The sequence below is a fragment of the Plecotus auritus genome (assembly GCF_963455305.1).
Source record: "Plecotus auritus genome assembly, chromosome: 11".
NCBI classification, from domain to species: Eukaryota; Metazoa; Chordata; class Mammalia; order Chiroptera; family Vespertilionidae; genus Plecotus; species Plecotus auritus.
In genome coordinates, this window is record NC_137777.1 from 19876220 (window position 1) to 19899846 (window position 23627).

General features: G+C 37.2%; 1 protein-coding gene across 1 annotated transcript in view; it reads left to right on the forward strand.

The window, feature by feature from the left end:
• Positions 1-23627, forward strand: part of PKHD1L1 (PKHD1 like 1) — a 140977-nt gene that overhangs the window by 75395 nt on the left and 41955 nt on the right. Inside the window, exons 40-55 of the mRNA XM_080646789.1 lie at positions 490-639; positions 3516-3690; positions 4598-4754; positions 5164-5320; positions 6790-6869; positions 7315-7444; positions 8477-8606; positions 9978-10219; positions 13128-13264; positions 13865-14894; positions 16147-16338; positions 19406-19557; positions 20519-20678; positions 21235-21406; positions 21993-22081; positions 22428-22576. Coding sequence (XP_080502915.1) covers positions 490-639; positions 3516-3690; positions 4598-4754; positions 5164-5320; positions 6790-6869; positions 7315-7444; positions 8477-8606; positions 9978-10219; positions 13128-13264; positions 13865-14894; positions 16147-16338; positions 19406-19557; positions 20519-20678; positions 21235-21406; positions 21993-22081; positions 22428-22576 — 3302 coding nt within the window. The remainder of the gene's footprint in view (positions 1-489; positions 640-3515; positions 3691-4597; positions 4755-5163; positions 5321-6789; positions 6870-7314; positions 7445-8476; positions 8607-9977; positions 10220-13127; positions 13265-13864; positions 14895-16146; positions 16339-19405; positions 19558-20518; positions 20679-21234; positions 21407-21992; positions 22082-22427; positions 22577-23627) is intronic.

Sequence of the window (23627 nt, forward strand, 5' to 3'; positions counted from 1 at the left end):
AAAATATTTTTGTTTATGCATAAAATAAATAAACATGCAAAAGCATCAATCATTTCAAAATATGTCCAGGTTACATATGGAAATTCCTTTTAAAATCATATTTAGATATCACTGGCCTGTAATTATTTACATAAATATTCTATTTAAAAATTATTTTAGTTGTTCAAAAACCTTACGAATGTACTCTTAATTAAAATAGTAATTTTACATGCATGTGTTTATTGCTCTGAAATCCTTTGTGACAACTCTTTTAAAAAGATTTTCGTTTTTAGTAGTTTAAATAAATGACCAGATGTGACATTTACTCAGAGAAGATTTAAAACATTACAATAGAAAGAGATTCTATTGCATTAAAATACTATATTATAAATATAATTTCACTTATGAAAATCTTTAATATCAGTTCTATTTCAGATATTAAAATAAGGTTGAATATATACATAGAAGAGGTTTTCTTTTCATCAGCTTTGTTTTTCCCTTTTTCCCTAGGGAGCTTCGGTGGTGGCCAGACCATGATTGTGACAGGCACCGGGTTTAATCCACAAAATTCCAAAATATTAGTGTGTGGCTCAGAATGTGCAGTCGATAGGCTTAAATCCAATTACACAACATTATTATGTAAAATTCCACCTAATAATGGTAAGTTGTCAGAAAAAAGAATGGCAGTCTTTGAGAAATGGCTAATTTTATAAAAATCAGAGACTGGATTTCTTTTTTCCAAGTTTTTGTGCCTTTGGGGCAATTGAATCACCTTTATAACTGTGCTGATTTTAAGCAATTTCTTCGGAATTTTCTTGACATTTATGTGTCTCAAGATTCACATCATTTGTGTTAATTGAATTCTTTATCATAAATTGCAGTTTTTCAGTTTATCGCCTAAACTGATGGCTCTTGGTTTAGTAAGCTTGCCAAATGGAGAAGACATGTTTAGTTCCCACTGGAGTACTAGATTTCCCTTGAAGACGAGATAGTGTAATGGTTAGGAGTGTGAACTCTTTTTTTTTTAATATTTTATTCTTTTTTACAGAGAGGAAGGGAGAGGGATAGAGAGTTAGAAACATCGATGAGAGAGAAACATCAATCAGCTGCCTCCTGCACACCCCCTACTGGGGATGTGCCGGCAACCAAGATACATGCCCTTGACCGGAATCGAACCTGGGACCTTTGGCCAAACTGGTTAGGGCGAGTGTGAACTCTTTTACTGCATTGCCAAGAGGCAAACCCAAGCTGTGTCTTTGGGCAAGTTATTCAGCCCCACGGTGCCTCAGTTTCTTCATCTTTATGTAAAGTGAGACCAACACATGAGCTTACTTTATAGGATTATGGTGAGGTTTAGTAAGTTAGTGTATGTAAAGTGGACAGAATGGTACCTGAAACATGTTCTGTAATTTGCTGCTATGACTCTTCCTTAAAACTTTGGTTAGCAGTTAAGAGCTGGGTCTGAGGAGCCCTACATCTCAGTTTGCCACTGTGTCACCTTAGCTAAGTGACTCCACTCCGCTCTGCTTCCGCTTCTTCATCAATTGAATGGAGCTATTATTAACCCCGACTCAATGGGTTATTATAAAGTTTAAACACCTGGCATTTTACATACACAACAATTTTAAATTATCTAACAAAATGTAAGAGGAACCAAAGGAAATATTCTAGAATAAAATATATGTTTTATGTGCTAACATTTTTTTTTAAACATTAACAAAATTTGATGAGGCTTTTCTAACCATTTTGGTATCTTTCTCTGAATTCTTAAACAAAGAATATTGAAGAAAATGTAACATTTTGGCGACGGCGACTGGGCTTATTTATCATTTCAACATCAGAGTTTGTATCCTGAATTTTTTTTTTTTTTAATGCAACGCTGTCGAGATTTATCAAGGTTTTCAGAATGCTTAACACCAGCTCTTCTCTTTACGTTTTTGGGTTGGGTTTCTGTAGTTTCTCTCTCTCTTACCTTGCCTTCAGCTGTCTCTCCTTGCTGCTGTCAGAGCGCCTGCCCTTAGCAGTTCTTCCCGCCTGCTCTAAGTTGCCACGTTGGCTCCCCTAGGACTGGAAAACGAAGCAGGCAGGTTTGTAGAGTTGTCCCCAATGAACGGCTCCGAGGGAGGGTCTGACGGCTTCTCCCTTTGCTAATGTGTGTGAACCTTGTGATGTTTTTGGCAATTGCTGGAGATATTTATTAGTTCAGATATAGCCTGTGAGAGTGATTTGGGGAAAAGGAAGATGTTATTGAAAATGTTTGATTCAGAATGGCTATCATCAATAAATCCACAAACAACAGGTGTTGGCAAGGATGTGGGGAAAATGGGAACCCTTGTGCACTGTTGGTAGGAATGCAGAATGTACAGCCACTCTGGAAAACAGTATGACGGTTCCTCAAAAATTAGAAATGGAATGCCTTATGACCCAGCGATTATACTTCTGGGTATGTATCTGAAGAAACCCAAGACATTAATTTGAAAGAATACGTGCACTCCTATGTTTCATTGTAGTGTTGTTTACAGTAGCCAATGTGCTATTACAACCGATGTGCCTATCAATAGACAAGTGGATTAAAAAAACCCTCAGTGGTGCCTTTATACAATGGAATATTTCTTGGCCATAAAAAAGACTGAAATCTTAACATTTGTAACAGTATGGATGGATCTGGAATGTATTATGCAAAGTGAGATAAGCCAGACAGTAAAAGACAAATACCATATGATTTCATTTATATGTGGAATCTAAAGAACAAGATAAATGAATAAACAAAATTAAAGCAGACTCATAAATATAGAAAACAGACTGATGGTCACCAGAGGGGATGTGGGGTACAAGGTGGGTGAAAACAGATGAAGGGATTAATAAGTACAAATTGGTAGTTGCATGTGGGAACCCCTTTCATGTCCCACGTGGTTCAGGGTTCCGGTTCACGGTTCGGGTTCTGGAGAAGGCCACACACCAATGAAAAAAGACTAGAAAAGTATTAATTTGGGAATATTGGGGGCCAGGTGGGAGCCCAACTCTAGTGGGAGGACTACACCCCGCTCTGGCCTTGCTATCCCTCTTTATTGAGACTATGGGATACGTCCATAACCTTTAGGCAGGAAATTCCAATAACAGAAATTTACATAGGAGAAACAGAGGTGGAGGCTGCTTCAGCTAACAATGTCTCAACTAAACAGTGAGTGAACTAGCTCTGACCTTTCAGAGCAATGAAGGTTGTTGACCAGCCTTTCCCAGTTCCCTGTCTATATCTTTCTAATTGGTGAGACAGTGGTCAGTTTCTAGTCAATAACATTGCACTCTGTTTGGTGCTGGGTGAGCACTGGAAATATCAGGGGAACACTTTCTAAAGTACGTGATTGCCCAACCACGATGCTGTACACCCGAAATGAATACAGAATAATATTGAATGTGAACTGTAATTGAAAAATACAATTTAAATTAAAAAATAATAAAAGGAAAATGTTTGGGGTTTTGATAAATGAATAGGGCCTAAAGGCAGAATTGTATTCATTTCCATTCTCTCCTCATAGGCAGGGCACCTGAGCAAGCCTGTGAAGTGAGTGTGGTCAATGGGAAGGATTTGTCACAGTCCACAACTCCTTTCACGTACACCGTGTCACTGACTCCGCGCATCACCAAAATAGCTCCCGAGAGAGGCAGGACAGCAGGGGGCACCAGACTTACAGTCATGGGATCAGGCTTCAGGTACTGTCTTCACTGCACAAACATCAATGCCTGTTTCCAGACTCAAGCCACCCTGCCTGCTTCCTCACATGCCAGGACAGTGTTTAAATACAGTCCAGGAATGTGTTCCCATCTCTCCAGAGTCCTGCTTACTCTTGGTACATCACGGTACTAAAAGCTAACATTTACTGAGTACTTCATCTGTGCCAGGCACCTTCTACCCCATTGCAACTTCCTGCCTTGTTAGATATTGTATCCCATGTGGTTAAGAGACTAAGATTACAAAGGTTAAGTAACTTGCCCCAAATCCTAGTAACGTCACAAGTATAAATCACCTTCCGGTACTTTCCCCAATACCTCACGTCCAACCATGATCAGCTTCAATGAAACATCGCTTCACGCAGCAGGACCTTTTCATCGTAACGGGCCAGATTCTCTTTTCCTAAAAAATATTCATTATTTAGCACCAATGTATGTACTGCTTCATCATTTAAGTGAATAAGGCTGACTTCAAAATGCCAGCTCCTTCAAATCACAGAAGGCAATTTTACATGGAGATGAAGTTCTGAAGTCTGTGAATGTGGTGAAACTGTCACGTAGACAAAATGATCCCTGAACATCTCTAGCAAGGCGCCCGCTTGGAGACCAACATAGACTCTCTCAATAACTTGACCCAGGCAGTTTTTCTCCAGCACTAGAATACCTTCTAGGTGGTACAGTTATATTTCCTCACCTTTTTGGTGTGTGTGTGTGTTTCCTTTTTTCTGAAAAAATACTTTGAAATCTTACTACTGAAAAATGTATCAGTCTGTACTTTGATGGATCATAGGGTGAGATCATTAGTTTCGCAATAATGCATAGGTGACCTAGAAATTTGAGGGAAAAAACATCAATATTTTATGCCCGCCCCCCCCTTTTTTCTTTATAGTGAAAATACGCAGGATGTTCTCGTCACCATAGCGGAAACCAAATGTGATGTTGAGTATTCCAACAAGACATGTGTCATCTGCATGACAAATGCCCACACTCCTTCAGGGTGGGCTCCCGTGCACGTCACCGTGGGAAGCATTGGGATGGCCAGACGGGTAAGAATGCTGCTGGGTGTTGTAACCACAGCAATAGAAAACCTAGCATCTGGGAGGGGCTGGGATTGGCAATGAACTTTTTACTTTGTTAATGTCTCCAAAAAAGAGCTGAGCTGTGGCTATCATATGGTTATGTGTTTTTGGTTTTGGTTTTTTTGCTTATTACTAAAATTTCATTATTTCCAACTTTTTATTATTTAATTTTCTTGTGGGGTAATTAGTAATGATTTTTTTTTTACTTTATTATTACTGTGAAATAAACCAATAGGCAGCTATCAGATACTTAAAGCAGGTTATACTTATTATTAATGAAAATGTTTATCATTTTCAATTTCTTCTTTTTTCAGAAGCTGTATGAAGAATTCTGATAAAACCTCCACATTTACGAGTCTCTCGTGTTCTGTTGCAGGAGAAGGCTGACTTCCTGTACGTCGATGCCTGGTCCTCCAACTGCTCGTGGGGAGGAGAGCCTCCTCCGGAGGAAGGGTCGCTGGTCGTCATTACAAAAGGACAGACAGTTTTGCTGGATCAAAACACCCCTATTCTGAAAATGTTGCTTATTCAGGGTAAATTTCTAAAAATTGGAATATTTCTGTAGTTAACTGAACCAAAACTCATCATCATAAACATCCACAGTTGTATCATGTTTTTATGTGGAGTGTAGTACCGAGTTCTTTAAATTGAGTATCACAGTCCACTTGTGGTATGGAACTATTTAGTGTATTGCAACCAGAATGTTTTGATGAAATACAATAGAAAATATCAGAATATATTGCATTCATATGAGTAAGCATCTTTTAAAGCTAAACGTTATTTTAAGAAACTTCTGTTCAGTAACTGTGTGTGTATGTGTGTGTGCGTGTGCACACGTGTGCATGCCTGTACCCTTGCAGTGGAGCATAACAGTCAGAGGTATTTCCCATTTAGAAAAACACTGGTTTCGTGGTTCCCAGAGGTTTGAAAACCATAGAAATTTATATGTAGGCGATAGGTTCTGTGGCTTTAAGCATTTATATTTAATGACCCCCTGACCCCTTGGGTGCCAGATTGTGATTCTTACCTACACCTTTGAACCTGCTTTGTTACCTGGAGTTCTCTCTGCTTCTTGGTATTCTGTTTTAGCTACAGAAAACTAAATAGCCAGAACTGTTACAATTGCATGTAAAAGAAGCAATCATCTGCAAGAGTAAAATGCTCTGGGCTTTAGGGTATAAATTTTGCCATGTGGTTTTAGCTGCTCAAAAACCTTTGTGGCCTTAGCCCATTTGGCTCAGTGGATAGAGTGTCAGCCTGCGGACTGAAGGGTCCTGGGTTCAGTTTCGATCAAGAGCATGTACCTTGGTTGTAGGCACGATCCCCTGCCCTGGTCAGGGTATGCAGAAGGCAACCAATTGATATGTCTCTCTCACATAGATGTTTCTCTCTCTCCCTGTCTCTCTCACCCCCTTCCACTCTCTCTAAAAATCAATGGGAAAATAAGGTTGGGTGAGGATTAATAACAAAGACCTTTGTAATTTGTTTAAGTTTTAACTTTTGGGATAGTAATAGTGCTTGAGTGGTTTGAAGTTATTAGCTATTGAACCCTTGGACAAGTTTTCTGTCCACAGATTTACATTAGTTCTATAAAAAATGTATTGTGGTACTATCTTTAATAGTGCTCTTCAGGATATACATGTTACTAGTGCAAATTAGTGGATAAAAGTTCAGTTCATTTGGCATCATAATAGTTTCTATAAAAATGCTTTTCTTTCATTTTAATTATTTTAATTCTTAATTGATATTTTGTGGCCCTATGTTTGTAGAACTAGAATTCATATGGCTGACTATTTAATAGCATTTAAAATAACCAAGGGTCAAGAGAAAACTCTGCCCTGGGATTTGATTTTCTACCACTTCCTAAGTTTTTTCTGAAGTTTTATATTTTATGTTGCCAAATAGTGGAAGTGAAGTGACATGCAGATGAGAGCAAATATGAATAAGAAATTAGAAGTTAATATGTAATTGAATAACTATTTCAAAATTGTATGACTCCTAGGTGGAACTCTAATATTTGATGAAGCTGACATTGAACTCCAGGCAGAAAATATTCTAATTACAGATGGAGGCATTCTTCAGGTATATGAGGGAACCTGAGATCTGTTCATTGGTAACCTCTCTCCCTTTCTTTTAAAAAACACGGTGTGTGAAATAGACAGTTATACCAAACACGCACAAGTTTATCTTTGTGTAGTTCTCTGTTATTTGTATAAAATCCTTTTTCTGGGAGAAAAGTTTCCCAGAGTGTTCTTGTGCTTTTAATGAGGAGATAATAGCATATTACAATAGAGCAGGATTTAAAATAGAGCCGAAAAAAACAATTAGCTCTGAGATAGGACTAAAGTCAGTCAGTATACTTTCCAAAGGTCTGGCATCGTGCATTTGGCCAACTAGAAATTTTAAAGTTTATCTTTTGAAAGGAAGATACTGACAACGGAATAATCCTTGAAAGAAAAGGGAGAAAAGGAAAACATTACTTTTGACTGATTAATTGTGGATACGATGCTTGTGAAATCCCTTGCAGATTGGGACGGAAGCATCCCCCTTTCAACACAAGGCGGTCATCACCTTGCATGGGCACCTGCGGTCTCCTGAGCTCCCCGTGTACGGGGCCAAGACGCTGGCGGTGCGCGAGGGAGTCCTGGATCTGCATGGTGAGGGCCTGAAGGGCTCACAGAATTGGTTGAGGAGACTAGCTAGGAACCCAAGATAATGGTCCTGATAACCTTCTCTCCATGAAAACTTGCCAAGCTTCCCCTGTCCTTACACATTCCCTTTTCGTTTCTTTTTATCTTTTCCTTTGCTCACCCAGGGCCAGGCCAGCCCTGCATAGGATCAAGGCTGACAACCAAGGCCACCCTTGGGAAGCCCTTCTGGGCCTTTTCTACATCCTTTCCACGTGCTTTCTTAACACATTTTGCCTAATTTAGCACTCACCACAGTTCATTCTGATTGTTTATGGCCTCTTCTTGAAATATAACTATAAATTTAAAATTGTACTTTTGCATAACCATATTCTGGAAAATTAAGAACAAATAACAATGATTGTGATCATGTTTGAGGTATTAGGTTAACCTCTTTGAAGGAAGCATGGTGCATTCTTTCTGTATTGAAGTATTTTATATTGCAATAATCTGTCTCTTTTATACATTTAGGATATATGAACATGATACCCTACTATGATCATAAATGCCCTGCATTGTGATATATATATATATATATATATATATATATATATATATATATATACACACACACACACACACACACACACTAATGGAATTTTCAGAAATTCATACATTTCATTTGTCCCTAGATTATCATTTTAAGCAATTTCTGTCAACAGTGACAAAGATAAGAGGCCTCTGCCTGGTTAATCAATAGTATCATACCACATTTATACTGCATTCATATAAAGGAGATGCTTCTAAATGGAATAGATTGGTGCAGAAGGATGTCTCTTAAATTATGAACCCATACATGTGTAATAAACCTGATTGTTACTTGTATAAAGCAAGCATTCTACGTACTGGTATTTCTTTTGTGAGAAAGGTATGAAATGCTAAGGTTAAAAAAAAACACCTTCCTCAAATCCATTCAATCCAGGAAAAGATTAAAATGCATAAAGCTCTCAATAACCGAGAAAACACATCATTAAAAATACTTGGCTTATATGTTGGCTCCAGGTCTTCCTGTCCCCGTGGTCTGGACCCGTTTGGCTCATACTGCACAGGCAGGGGAAAGGACTCTGGTTTTACAAGAAGCAGTAACATGGAAACCAGGAGATAAGATTGTGGTTGCAAGCACAGGACACAGGTATGATGTCCTCAGGTCCTGATAATTTAGATTTGTAAACAGAGATTTTTTTTTAAACTACATAAAAGAGGGATGATTCAGAAGGTCGACAACTATTTCATTTAAATTTGAAACCTCTAATAAAGAAACATGAACAGTCAAATATGTATTTGCCAAATGTCAACATTGTGTTGATCATCGGTGTTGTTTTCATTGATTGATTGAATTTACAAAAATAAATATTATAATTTGAACCTGTAAGATAAATATATACAGTGAGTCCTCACTTAATGTAGGCAATAGGTTCTGTGGCTTTAAGCGAAACAATGTACAAGGAAATCGAATTTTACCATAGGCTAATGGATATAAACAAGAGCTAAGTTCCTATGACACCTTATCAATATTATAGCAAAATGACATTGAGTGAAATGATGTTATCTGAGGACCTGCTGTACTAATAAAATATTTTGGTTGATTTTTACAGCTAGGCTCCCATGTAAGATTTTGTTTGAGAAAAGCATCCTGCTATTATAAGTCATTTGAAAACTTCTGACTTAGAGCTTTAGCCAAATACGTTAATGCATGAAAAAATGTAAGTGATCGTTTGTGGTCACTGAAGACTAGAGTTGAAAGCAGTCAGTGAACTCTTGGTTAATTTTAGTCAGCAGTGGTTCCCGTGGACCAAACGTTTTAGGGATGATTGAATAAAAGGAAAGAAATCATTTTAGAATGAGTGATGACTAACATGACCTTTTAGGTGTCTGACATTTTATAACTGAAACTGTTTATGACCCTTAATTTCTGTTTAATTATATATTTTAGCCAATAAGACATAAAAGGAAGAAAACTAATATTGCTAACTACATTATACCAGAATACTGACTGGGGAGGGAGCCAAGAGGAGCTTTATTTTTGCTTCATTGTTCAAATTGCGGGTAATGGCAAAATTGGATATCAGGGAACAAATAGTAATTTCTGATAAGAATCAGTTAAATTACGCTAAGGTCATGACTCAATTTAGAATTAAAATTTAAGATGGCATTTTTAGTTTGCCATTTCATTGGTAAATTCTATTTGAGAGTTTATAAAGCAACTAGTTAAGAATACTACTTCAAAGTCAGTCTGTTGACTCTTACTCCCACCAATACCATTTGTTAGGCTTTTGGCCATATTATTTTGCTTCTCTGGGCTTCAGTAAAATTGTATTGCTGTAAATTTATTTAGTTGCCCTAAGAAAATGAAATACCATCTTCAAATTTCTCTTCAGAATATTGAATGACAAAAATATTTTCCGATTCACAGATAGTGTTCTAAATAGCATAAAACACACCAAAACAATGTTATGTTGATTTATATTAACTTTGAAAATTTTTTTGTTAAAATTTTTAATAGACACAGTCAAAGAGAGAATGAAGAAAGGACCATCGCATTTGTGTCTGCTGATGGCATAAACATAACGCTGACTCACCCGCTGAATTACACACACTTAGGAATCACGGTCCCCCTTCCTGATGGAACTCTGTTTGAAGCAAGGGCAGAAGTTGGAATTCTTACAAGAAATATTTTAATAAGAGGATCTGATAATGTGGAGTGGCATCACAAAATTCCAGCATGTCCTGATGGATTTGACACAGGTAGTTTTAGTAAATTTTAAGTGTGACCATTTAAAATGTTTTTAGAGATTGCAAAAACATTCCCAGGAGGTAAAATCACCTCCAGTTGAGAATTTCTGGACTGAGTCATGCTCTAGCTCATGATTTAAAATGAAAAAGTGTTATTTCTCACTGATACTGCATATGTCCAATATGGGCCAACAGGGGGCCTCTGCTTATGGCAATTATTCCAGGTTCTAGGCTGATGAAAACTCCATCTCAGCCTAGACTTCCGGAATTTCTGAGACAGCACACAAGATGGCTGGATCAGCTAATTACTTTGGTTCTAAAGTGACAGGTGTCTCCTCTACTCAGGTGCCATTAGACAGACTGATTATGAAATGCTTAACTTTGCACTTCAGCCACTAGTATACAAAGAGAACTGGATATGATGTTTATGGTTCTCTTACATAATGCTTACCACAGCATGTAGCACAATGTATTTTACAAGTCTAAATATGTTATGTAATCACTAATACCATCGCAATCCTATAAGCAGTTGAGTAGTAACAGATACAGCTTAGATACAGCCTTTTCTTCCATGGGAAGTATAAATAAAGGCAAAAACCCACTGGATTCGATGTCAAATGACCTACATTCTAATTATAATTGTCAACCAAGAAAAAGTTCAGGCTGCAATGAAGAGAAAAAAAAAACAAAACCCAAAACATTTACTTGAGCAAAAGGATTGCCATGTGGGAGAAACTTCAGATAGCAACCCACACTGCGTTCTGAGCACAAAGAAAGGCAGGATTTAGAAAGACAAAAACCACGCAATGTAATTCTTTCAGGCAAATGAAGGGTTGCTAGCTAGGTTAACGGAGTGGTTAGTTCCAATATGCAAACAGCGGGGGTTGGGAGAGAAAAAGTACAAGGAGAAGGTGAAGTCCGCATGTGTCCACGCAGCAGCAGTTGTTCCAGGATGCTTATGGCTCAGCTTTGAGCTGAGTTTGGCAACAGGGTTAACAAGTTAATAGCAGCTCTGAGAACTGAAGCACAAGATGTGCTTAATATCCTCCTGACTATAATAGCCTCCTGACTATATTAAGTGACTCTCTTGGCAATGCTTATTCCATTCTACTTTTCTTCCCCCCTCAGTATCAGTTCATCTGCATTAAGTCTCAAATGTCCGTTAAACCTAGTTTAAATGTGTTTAAAATAAGAATACTTCCTGTTCTGCTTACTACAGTAATAAGAATTAAGAGAGATAATGCATATCTAGAGCTATACAACTATAAGCTTGTATTAATGATGTTAATCCCCAAATTTGGGGAGGAAGCTTCAGAAATAAGACAAAATACCTTTATCAGTATTCATTCAACCATTCAAACATTTATTTAGTATCTTTGAAAAATACAATTGTAAGTGTTAGGGTTTGGCCAATGATGCAGGCTGTGAAAGAATTCACAACTAAAAGAAGAGATGCAGAGAGGAAGTTCATTTTACTTTCCATGAAGGTAAAGGGCCAAGTATACAGGGCAGGGAACAAATCAATCAATACAGAGCAGGGAACAAAAAAGCGACTTCCATTTTTAAAGAGTAAAACAGTCCAAGTGCCCATCAGTAGATGAGTAGATAAGAAAAAGCTGTGGTACATTTACACCATGGAATACTATGCAGCAGTAAAAAAAAGAAGGATCTCTTACCCATTGAGACAGCATGGAGGGAACTGGAGAGTATTATGCTAAGTGAAATAAGCCAGTCAGAGAAAGACAAGTGTCACATGATCTCACTCATATGTGGAATGTAATGAACAAAATAAACTGATGAACAAAATATCTCCAGAGACATAGAAGCTTGGAATAGTCTGTTGAATCTCAGAATGCAGGGGTGGGTAGGTGGGTGGAAAGAGATCAACCAAAGAACCTGTATGCATATATGCATAACCCATGGACAACAGTAAATTTTTTTTAATTAAAATTAAAAAAAAAAAGTAATGGTTGATGAAGCTAGGTGACAAGGAAGGGAGGAGTATTTGGAGCTGAAGTTGAGCAGATACCAGGAAGTTGCCTTGAAAAATTATAGTTTGTTTGCTTTCCAGGAGACAGTCTTAGGGTGGTGTCTTATCAGTATTTTTCCCAAGTCCGTAAAATATGCTTACAGAAAAAGTTATGAAGAGTTCAAAAGAGGCTTGTTTGAAGGGGAGGAGAAAAGGGAACTTTCTACTAACTTGAGACTCCTTGCTGTGAATTATCCCTGAGTTCTGAAAACAGCAGGGAGGAGGGGAAATGCAAAAATGTAGCCTTGAGAGTAGCTTATCTTGTTTTGAGTTTAAATAGAGGGGCTCTTTGATCAGAGGAGCTAACAATCTAAGGGTTTAATTACCAGGTGCTTCTCATAAATTGTGGAAGGCCTTAGCAAAGGGGGGAAAAAGGTCTTTTTCCTGTCTTTACAGTATGTATTTTAAGGAATGCAAAGGTAAATGAGACAAGATATAAGGTACTTACCTTTCTTACTATCTAGAGGAGGATATGATATGAATGCAAATAATTATGTTCCAAAATGAGATTAAAATTATATGTGAACAAAAAGAAATAATTAGGTATGAGGAACAAGTATTTTATTTTATTTTTTTTATTTTTAATTCTCACCTGAGGATATTTCTTTCCATTGATTTTTTTTTTACAGAGTGGAAGGAAGAGAGGAAGACAGGGGAGAGAGAGAAAGAGAAAGAGAGAGAGAGAGAGGAAGAGAGAGAGGGAGATGTGAGAGATGTGAGAGAGACAGGGGCTGGGAATCGAGCCTGTAAACTGAGATATGTGCCCTGCCTGCCCTCTTCAGTGCAGGGGCTGATGGTCTAACCACTGAGCAAATGGACCAGGGTGAGAAAAAAAGTCTTTGTAGAATTTTAGGATTTTGACATGCTTTTTCTTTTCTTTGTTTTTTTAAGGTGAATTTGCTACACAGACATGTCTCCAAGGAAAGTTTGGGGAAGAAATAGGAAGCGATCAATTTGGAGGCTGCATCATGTTTCATGCTCCTGTACCTGGTGCTAACATGGTAACGGGAAGAATAGAATACGTAGAGGTAAGAGGCATTGTTATTAAGTCACAATGTTTGCCCGAGGTTATCCATACAACAAATGTGTACTAAGTTCATACTGTTTGCCAGATGCTAGTTATAATCAAGCAGAGGAGGCCATGAACAAGATACTCAGCCTTTCTAAATTTCAATTTCTTTGACTGTAAAATGAAGTTAATGATAAGTGGCTACTTCATAGGATTGTGATAAAGACAGTGCTCCTGCACACAAGACATGTCGTATAATATCAGGCACATGGTCAACATTCAAGAAGTAGGAAGTAGAAAAGAAGTCTTTTAAGGAGTCTTATTTGCTAAATATAAAAATTTTGTAATAGCCTGAGGTGAAAAGCAGAACAGTTGAAGACGGCTTTTGTTCATTCATTAATTTATCGGTATCCAGTATGAGCTGTTATATAATGAAGAAAACAAGGTGGGTTGGGGGCCAAATATTTTCTAATGGCAAACATGAATAACATGGGAGATATTAATGTATTAATAATAATTAATATAAAGTTGGAAATTGTTTTTAAACAAGAAAATATGAGCTAGGTAAATTCTGTGTTTATGTAGACCACTAAATAGTCATGATTTCTGGGCTTGACAGGTGTTCCATGCAGGCCAGGCTTTTCGGTTGGGGAGATATCCAATACATTGGCACCTGCTGGGAGATTTACAGTTTAAATCTTATGTCAGAGGCTGTGCAATTCACCAGACATATAACAGAGCTGTTACTATCCATAACACTCATCACCTTCTGGTTGAGAGGAATATCATATATGATATCAAAGGAGGAGCATTTTTTATAGAAGATGGAATTGAACATGGCAATATCCTGCAGTATAACTTGGCAGTATTTGTACAGCAAAGTACTAGTCTTTTGAATGATGATGTGACCCCAGCTGCATTTTGGGTAACCAACCCAAACAACACCATTCGGCACAATGCAGCTGCTGGGGGCACCCACTTTGGCTTCTGGTACCGAATGAATGACCACCCTGATGGGCCATCCTATGACCGAAACATCTGCCAAAAAAGAATTCCTCTTGGTGAATTCTTTAACAACACTGTTCATTCTCAAGGTTGGTTTGGAATATGGATATTTGAAGAATATTTCCCCATGCAAACAGGATCTTGTACTTCTACAGTGCCAGTGCCTGCAATATTTAATTCACTTACTACTTGGAATTGTCAAAAAGGAGCTGAATGGGTCAATGGAGGTGCCCTTCAGTTCCATAACTTCGTGATGGTTAATAATTATGAGGCTGGAATTGAGACCAAGAGGATCCTGGCCGCTTATATTGGAGGATGGGGTGAAACCAATGGAGCGGTGATTAAAAATGCCAAAATAGTCGGTCATCTTGATGAATTGGGAATGGGGTCTGCATTTTGTACAATGAGAGGCCTGGTTCTCCCATTTAGTGAAGGCTTGACTGTGTCTTCCGTACACTTCATGAACTTTGACCGTCCCAACTGTGTAGCTTTGGGAGTGACATCCATCACTGGAGTTTGTAATGAGAGATGTGGAGGTTGGAGTGCAAAATTTGTTGACATCCAGTATTTTCACACACCAAACAAGGCTGGCTTTCGATGGGAACATGAAGTGGTACTGATTGATGTCGATGGCTCACTCACAGGTAATGTTATAATTTCTGATAAAATACATTGGAAAAACGTTTGTGTTAACCCAGGGTTGAATTGTCAAAGCAGACTCAGCTGAATTACAGATTTTACCCAGTACCAAACAGACTTAAGGATATAGGTCAACACTAGGCATAGATGAGACATTCCATTCTGGAAGAGCCCCAAACTATCAGATGTAGACTCTAAATAATATCTTATTCCCCTCTACATTTGCACCTTGGTTTTGAATTAGCAGCAAATTTTGGACAATATTCATGGAAACATTGATCATAAAAGGAAGCCACATTTTCATTTTATAATGCTTCCATTTTGTACTCAGTTAATTACACAGATAAGGAACTACTTATATGACTTCCCAAATTCTCCAGTCCATCATGGCCCGTAAATTCCAGGTTTATTTATATAAGTAATGTAGACAGAATGGACATATCCTGCTCAAAGTAAGTTACAGGCCTGATATTAATCTTTTTCTTCCCAGTTTAAATTATTACTTTGGAATTAGTTCAAGAAATATGTTAAGAACATTTTTTTACCATTTCAAGTTCAGTGTCTGTCACATTTTTAAAATTCTTAGCTTCTAGAATTTAGTGTCTTTATAAAGTTTTAATGCTAAAGATTTGTCTAAATAAGATAGCAAGGGTATGTATGAGAGAGAGATTCTGCCTAATACTTTAGAAGAAAGAGAAAATTGACAAGTAAAACTACAGATATTAATAATTTACTTTTGAAAGACTTTGAAAGATAGAAGAAGATTCATCTTAGTATTCAAGCAGACTGAGTTCTCAACTATATTTGTTGACTTCTGTCTCCTGTTGTAATGGTGGCTTTAAGAGAGAGAACATTTGGATGGTTCTCATATAAAGCTTTGTGTAACCTTCATTAGTTTATTTAATTCACCTTAGATTTTTAATGTTAGTTAGCAGTCCGTTGGCTAAGCATACAGGCTCTACGGCAGACTGCTGGGTTTGAATCTTGGCCAAGTTACTTATCCCCCCTCCTATCCCCTCCTTTGGCTCTCATGGGTGCCTCAGATCCCACATTCATAACTAACTGCCTGAGTAGTGTCCACTGCAGAGCCTCTGTATGAAGTCTCTTTGTCCCATGTCAAAAAAAGGAAGTTGATAAGACCTTTTTATATTTTATTAGCAGTACAATGGATCACAGTACCTTTACGTTGTAGACCATTTGGTTTTTTCAGTTTTATAACATGAAGTAGGAAACATGCTGATTGTGTTCGTTTCCTAGGTCACAGAGGACACACTGTAATTCCACACAGCTCCTTGCTGGACCCTTCTCACTGCACTCAGGAAGCCGAATGGAGTGTAGGGTTCCCTGGGTCTATCTGTGATGCCTCAGTCAGCTTCCACCGTTTAGCTTTCAACAAGCCTTCTCCCGTATCTCTGCTTGAAAAGGACGTGGTGCTCTCAGACTCTTTCGGTAAGTGGAATAGAATAGTTTAATCCACCCTGGCCTGTGTGGCTCAGTTGGTTGGGCGTCATCCCACACACAGGAAGGTTGCTGGTCCGATTCCCAGTCAGGGCTCATGCCCAGGTTGTGTGCTCCATCCCCAGTAGGGGGCATGCAGGAGACCGCTGATGGATGTTTCTCTCCCTCTCCCTTTCTTTCTCTCTGAAAAAAATCAATAAAAGTAAAATATTTTTTAAAAGGTTAGTTTAAACCACTAATTGAAATATTTTTCTCAGTTTTCATCATCATCTTCTTTAGTTGTTGCTCGCTGTTTAGAACATTGGGAAAAGCATATTTGTATGTCAGAAGCTAGACAGGAAACAAATACACTCAAAATGGGCATGTGAGGAGTATCAAATAAATGCATGAACCAGTATGATCTTCTGCTGATGAAGGAACCTCCAGCCAGTATGACAAAGCAGGAAAGCTGACATAGTCCTTAGAGCAAGACAGTATATAAATATACCATTGTTCCTGCCACTGAAGGCAAATGCTTTTATCTTTGCTGATTGAAATAAGATGGGGGAGTATTTGCTCGGCGAGGAGCTTGCACACCAGATGGCAGAGACTGTTGACCTACTGATTTGTTTCAGGAAAGATGCTGTACCTGAAACACTGGATGTGCTTGACATCATTACCATGACTAGATTGCATTAATTTACTATCATTATTAATGATCCATCTGGCATTTGTACCAGCCAAACAAGCAAGTTAACTGGGAATATGGTAGGAATCCTGGTGTTTGCATCTCTCAGATCTTTCACTGTGGTGCTAATATCTACATCTCCCACTGAAGGATTTGGAATTGCTTATATTTTATTATCTTGGTGAGGGGTCAGGGAGGCATGGCCCCTGACCAATCCTTCCTACCAGATTTCCCCTCACTGCATTAGCTAGAGAACTACTGTATGGATTCTTCCAGTTGAATATAACTGTTCTCATTATACCTGACCTCACCTACTCTGATTGGCTTAGATCCATACATATCTCTCTTTATCTTTCCATCCATTCATTGATACATCATCTGTCTAGGACTTATTAGTTAAAATAGCTATCTACAATTTATCCACTCTCACATAAATTGTTCTGATGAATTGAAGATTGTGGAAAATAGGAAATGCATTGATGAATCAAAGATTTGCTGAACAGACAGGTACCAACTATAGTGTTCTGCATTTTCTGCATAAATTTAAATGATGTAGCTTCTTGGTGATAGTATGTAAAGCTGTAATCATCAAGATCTAATCTAAACATATAACAAGGAAACTATCCACACCTTCCAAGAGTTATTAGATCTTGGCTCTGAACTGATACTAATCCTCAAACACTCTGAATGCCTACCAGCTTACGAAGGCCAGGTGACAGGTTGCATCTTTGCTCAGTCTCACAATGCATCCAGTGGGGCCACTGGCCCATCCTATGGTTATTTCTCCAGTTCTAGAATGTATAGGGGGAATAGATATAGAACTCTGTTTGAAGGACAGAAGTTGTAATTCTTACAAGAAAAATTTCAATAAGACCATCTGATAACATGCAGTAGAATAACAAAATTCCAGGATTGATGGATTTGACACAGCTAATTTTAGCAGCTATAATGTGACTGATATAATCATGCTATACATTTTCAAAGTCCATTTGTCATATATCGAGATGCATGATTTTAGTTTCAAATTGCAAGTTTCTACGGTGTAAATATTATTAAATGCAGAAATGCTGATACTGATTTTAGGTAACATTATGAAAATACTAGAGGCCTGATGCATGAAATTCGTGCAAGAGTAGGCCTTCCTTCCCCCGGCTGCCAGCACTGGCTTCCCTCTGGCACCCTGGACCTGGGATTCCCTTGGCTACCAGCAGGCACCAGGGACCCAGGCTTCCCTTGCAGCCCCGGCTTCGTCTGGAAGGTCGTCCGGTCTAATTAGCATATTATGCTTTTATTATAGATTTGCAATATATTGAAGAAAATGGTTAATGTTAACACTTATAGGAGAAATAAATGTACTTGGATTCTGTTAATAAAATTTTCTTTTCTCTCTCTCATATCAATAAATAAAAACTTCAACAAGTTTACTAGATCAGTGGGAAATAAGGTTTGACATAACTTTACGTATGTCTTAATATATCCTCATCAAAGCATCTCATACATGATGATGTATCTTTATGTAAATATGCATATGAAGTTAGAACAGATGGTCAATAAATTTGAGATACTTATTCTTTATGATACTATTTTTTAAATATCAACTTCAAAGAATTTATATTTTAATCCAAAATGCTTAAAATCAACATAATGAAAAAGATTGTAGCTGAGAAAATTAAGATAAACACAAATAACTTCAAAAATGAAAGTAGGTTTTGTCCAGCCAGCATGGCTCAGTGGTTGAACATCAACCCATAAACCAAGAGGTCCCAGGTTCAATTCCCGGTCAGGGCACATGTCCATGTTTTGGGCTGGATCCCAAGTAGTGGGGTGCAGGAGGCAGCTGATCAGTGTTTCTATCTGTCTATTCCTCTCCCTTTCTCTTTCTCTAAAATCAATAAAAACACATTTTTTACAAAAGGAGTTCTAAATCAAGCTTTTTACTCATACTTGGTATGCAGACTTTGATTAACTCAACAAATATAAGAGAATCTAATAAAGAATCGGAACTTATATTTGCATACATTGCAAATGAATTATTCTGAAGAATTAAGTTCTTAAAAGAGTAGAAATGGGATTATATTTTAGATAAATGATATATAAAGAATTTAATTACTATACTTTAGCATTTCTGTCATAGTAGTCATCATCATTATGTTTCAATTTTTTTTCTTTCCCTAAGGAATAAAGACTTCATCTCAGTTCGGAAGCCCAAGTGAGAAACATTTTATGTTTCAGTTAAACATTGACGTTTAGAATATAGTGAAATGCTATACTGGCCTCTTTAGAGACTTCCATAGATAGACAAATATTTTACATTTGCATTTGTTCATAAAAGGAGAGATTTTTCCAGAGGTAGAGATTACTATTATTTGTTTGTTTTATGTTCTCCTACAGGCACAAGCATTATTCCCTTTCGGAAGAAACGACTGACTCATATGTCTGGATGGATGGCTTTGATTCCAAATGCAAAGCACATTAACTGGTACTTTAAAGGTGTGGATCACATAACCAACATATCATACACATCAACATTCTATGGATTTAAGGTAAACAAAGAGCTATAACATCCATCTTCTAGTAATTAAGATTGAACGTTACTCCACCACAGGGTACATTCTCATCCTTGCTCCGATTGTTTGGACCAGAATGCTCTTGTCTCACATGTTGGCCTGTTAAAGTCCTGTACCCCCTCCATGGCCCACCTTAAACCTAAGACAAGTTAAAAAAAAAGATTCTTATTTAAGAATCAGAAGTAAGCAATCTTCTTGCCATATTCCCAAGGTGCTATACTTGTGCCCTGTTATTATTACCATAATAACTAACACTTATTGAGTGCTTATGATGTTTCAGATACCGCTTAAGGGCTTTACTAATAATAGAATTATTTAAAATATCAAACAGAAAATTCTAAAAATAGTCCAAGTCCTGTTGTGCCCATCACCCACCTCTATCTGAATTGAATTTACCCTGAATATTTACATTTGATTTTTAAAAGAAATAAAACGTTTTAAATGAAGTGGAAGTTCCCTGTATGGCTTATGGCTTACCCTGGTCTCACTCCTTACTCTCCACCTCTAATGGTAACCATTATCCTGAATTGGGTGTCTTCATCTTCTTCATTCATATTCTTATACTACATATGTGCAGCCAAAAAGAAAGGAACCCTAGCATTTTTGGATTGTTTTAAATGTTTACAAACATTATAGAAATAACATGGGTTTCTAAATACATACATATATATGTGGATGTTGAGATTTTTATATATTTGGGTATATTTATATATATCTAAATGTAGAGAGAGAGAGACTTTTATTGCTTTAGTGACAGCATTAGCATTATTGCTGTAGACATATAAAATGTTAATAAACAAAATATAAATGCAAGATGAAAAAGAAACTAAAACCAAAACTTGTCCTAATATATGGGCTAATTCTGTCATCTTAATTAATGTATATTAGGCAGGAAATTAACATATAAAACAAGTCACTTTTTTGTAAACTTTTATAGGAGGAAGACTATGTCATCATCTCTCATAACTTCACTCAAAATCCTGATATGTTTAATGTTATTGATATGAGGAATGGCTCCTCAAATCCCTTGAGCTGGAATACCAGCAAGAATGGAGACTGGCACCTTGAAGCAAACACTAGTACTCTGTATTACTTGGGTATGTATTTATTAGCCAGAAGTTATTTTATCTAATGCTTTGTCTATAGGAGGAGAAAAATTGCTTAATGAGCAAGTATGTTACACAGTTATATAGCAGGATTCAAGAAATGTTTGTTGAATGAAAGGACTGGAGGTAAAATTTATGCTGGGAAAGCCTTGAGTTGAATTAAAAACTTACATTTTATGTTTGGAGATGACACAAACATTTCTAATTTAAATGTGGCCCCAAAATTTATTTCCCAAAATTAGAGGTAATAAGTACAATGGAAGTTGTCATCATATATTTTGTTTTCATTTTTTATTATTTAATTATTTTTTAAATAAAAATATTTTAAAATAATTTTTAAATTGTAAAATATTCATTTTTTTTCAAGAATTTTGACTACGTGATTCTCAATAAAATGTGATTTGTCCAGAATTTCCCTATATATATTCCGTTCATTTGAATTATACCAAGTTAATATCTAAAGAATATTTTCAAATAGCTGTGATTTTGTTTACATTTGAGTGCTTTGGTCATCATGTTAATTTAAACTGCTTTACTTCACTTTTAGTGTCGGGGAGAAATGACCTTCCTCAAAGCCAGCCCGTGTCTGGGAACCTGGATCCTGATGTGAAGGATGTTATTATTAATTTCCAGGCTTACTGCTGTGTTCTCCAGGATTGCTTTCCTGTACACCCGCCATCAAGAAATCCAATTCCCAGGAAGCGACCAGCCACATACAAGTACATAGGCCTTCTGTTTGTTACTCCCTCAGTCGCACTTGACACAAACCTTTTCATACGTCACTCCTGCATCCCCCCTGCACAGTGCCTCGTGGGTCACAAAGCACTTCCACACTCATTACTTCACTTGAGCCTTACAGTGACCCTGATTAGAAAATGGAAAAATCTTACAGAAATTATGTGGTAATCTCAAACTGGCAGAAAGTAAGATCTGAATTACTAGACCAATTCCCTTATTATATAGTGAAGTCCAGTGACCTTAAGTGAATTACCTGAGATCACAGAACTCTTTGGTGACACATCCTGAGCAGCAAAATTAGTGTATCAGAATAAGGAGTTAGTGGGAGAAAAAGTGGTTCAGACTGTGGTGGAAAAGAAGTTTTCTTCAATGGAGAAAAAAATTATATAGGCAGTTATGTGTGTTGAGTATGTTACTAATTTCACATATTAGCTTGTCTACTTAGTGAAGTTATAAACTATTTAATTTGCATTCTAGCATCCTCAAATCATCTAGTATATTGCTACACCCTCAGGAGATGGTCATTAGATACAGAGAGAAAATGGACTGTTTTTCTTTTGTTTTCAGCTTATGGTCAAACGATTCTTTTTGGCAATCATCTCGGGAAAATAATTATACCATACCTCACCCAGGAGCAAATGTGGTTATCCCTGAAGGTAAATACAAAAGAAGTAAAATGCTTGTGTTTATGCAACTTTGGGATAGATGCCACACATAGTTAGCATTCCTCCTCTATAAAGCAAACCTCAGGAAATAGCAAATGTGGAGATAGATTCTGTTATTGTGTCCTGGATAACTGATGCCTTCCGAGTTTCATGTGAACTTAAACCTGAATATTAAGATTATAGATTATAGATTTTTGGGGGGAGACAAGAATCAGTCATTTTGTGGGGAAAGGGTTGCACACTTCAAAACCAAGACTCACTGAGAAGGTTGCCAGTGTTTTATCTATAGGCTATCATCTTCGGGTTATATTTCTTATATTAAAGTCTTCTTTCATAGGAACATGGGTTGTAGCAGACACGGATATTCCACCACTGGAAAGGCTCATTATTTGGGGGGTTCTGGAATTGGAAGATAAACATAATGAGGAAGCTGCAGAGTCTTCTTACAAAAAAGTGGTTTTGAATGCTACTTACATATCACTGCAGGTAAGAGTAAAGGTCTTATAATTTATTAACCAAATTCTAAAATGTTGGAGGTTTACTGAAAAATTATAAGAAAGCATATTCAATTGATAAAATAAAATAAAAAAAACAGCTGGCTCTTGCCCTTGAAGTCTAGTATATTTCTGCTCTTCTTTATATTGTGGACTAAGCATTTCTTACGGAGTGATTATCATGCTACTTTTAGTGTAAGGTTTGCTCATTTCCAGTCCTACAAAGGATAGTTGTGTTATTATAAGGTACAGTTAAACTCACAGCTTGATCCAACCGACAGAGAATCCCCAGGAATCCTGGGAAAAATTAAAAGATTTAAAGACTTTTCAAAGAATTTATATGCATATATGTATAACCTATCGACACAGACAATAGGGCAGTGAAAGACTGAGGGGGCGGGGTGCAAGGTGGAGGGAGTTAATGGGGGAAATAGGGGAAATCAATAATACTTTCAACAATAAAGATACATTTTTTTAAAATAAAGAAAACAAACAGTAGTTCCTAAAATGATTGAATGTAGGTGGAATTATGAAAACAGAATCAGATTAATAAAAATATTTCAGTGGTTTAGAACAATCACTTCATTCTCAGAAACCTCAGATAGTCTTGATCATGTAACCATTTAACCCAGGGGTGGGAATGTTTGGCCCCAGCCCCGTACAAGGCCCATGAATTATTTGGTCTGGCCCTGCCAAGGCATTAGGGGTGAGTTAATTAAATGTTTGACCAAATATAACAGGCTACTTTTTAAGTTAATAATTTTGTATGGCCCACAAATGATGTTATAAATATCCAAGTGGCCCTTGGCACCAAAAAGGTTCCCCACCCCTAGAATCAGTCTAATTGTTCTGTCAGTCTTTTATTATTATATATTTTCATTGATTTCAGAGAGTGAGAGGGAGAGAGAGATAGAAACATCAATGATGAGAAAGAATCATTGATCAGCTGCCTCCTGCATGCCCCACTCTTGGGATCAAGCCCACAACCTGTGCATGTGTCCTGACCAGGAATCAAATTGTGGCCTCCTGATTCATAGGTCGAT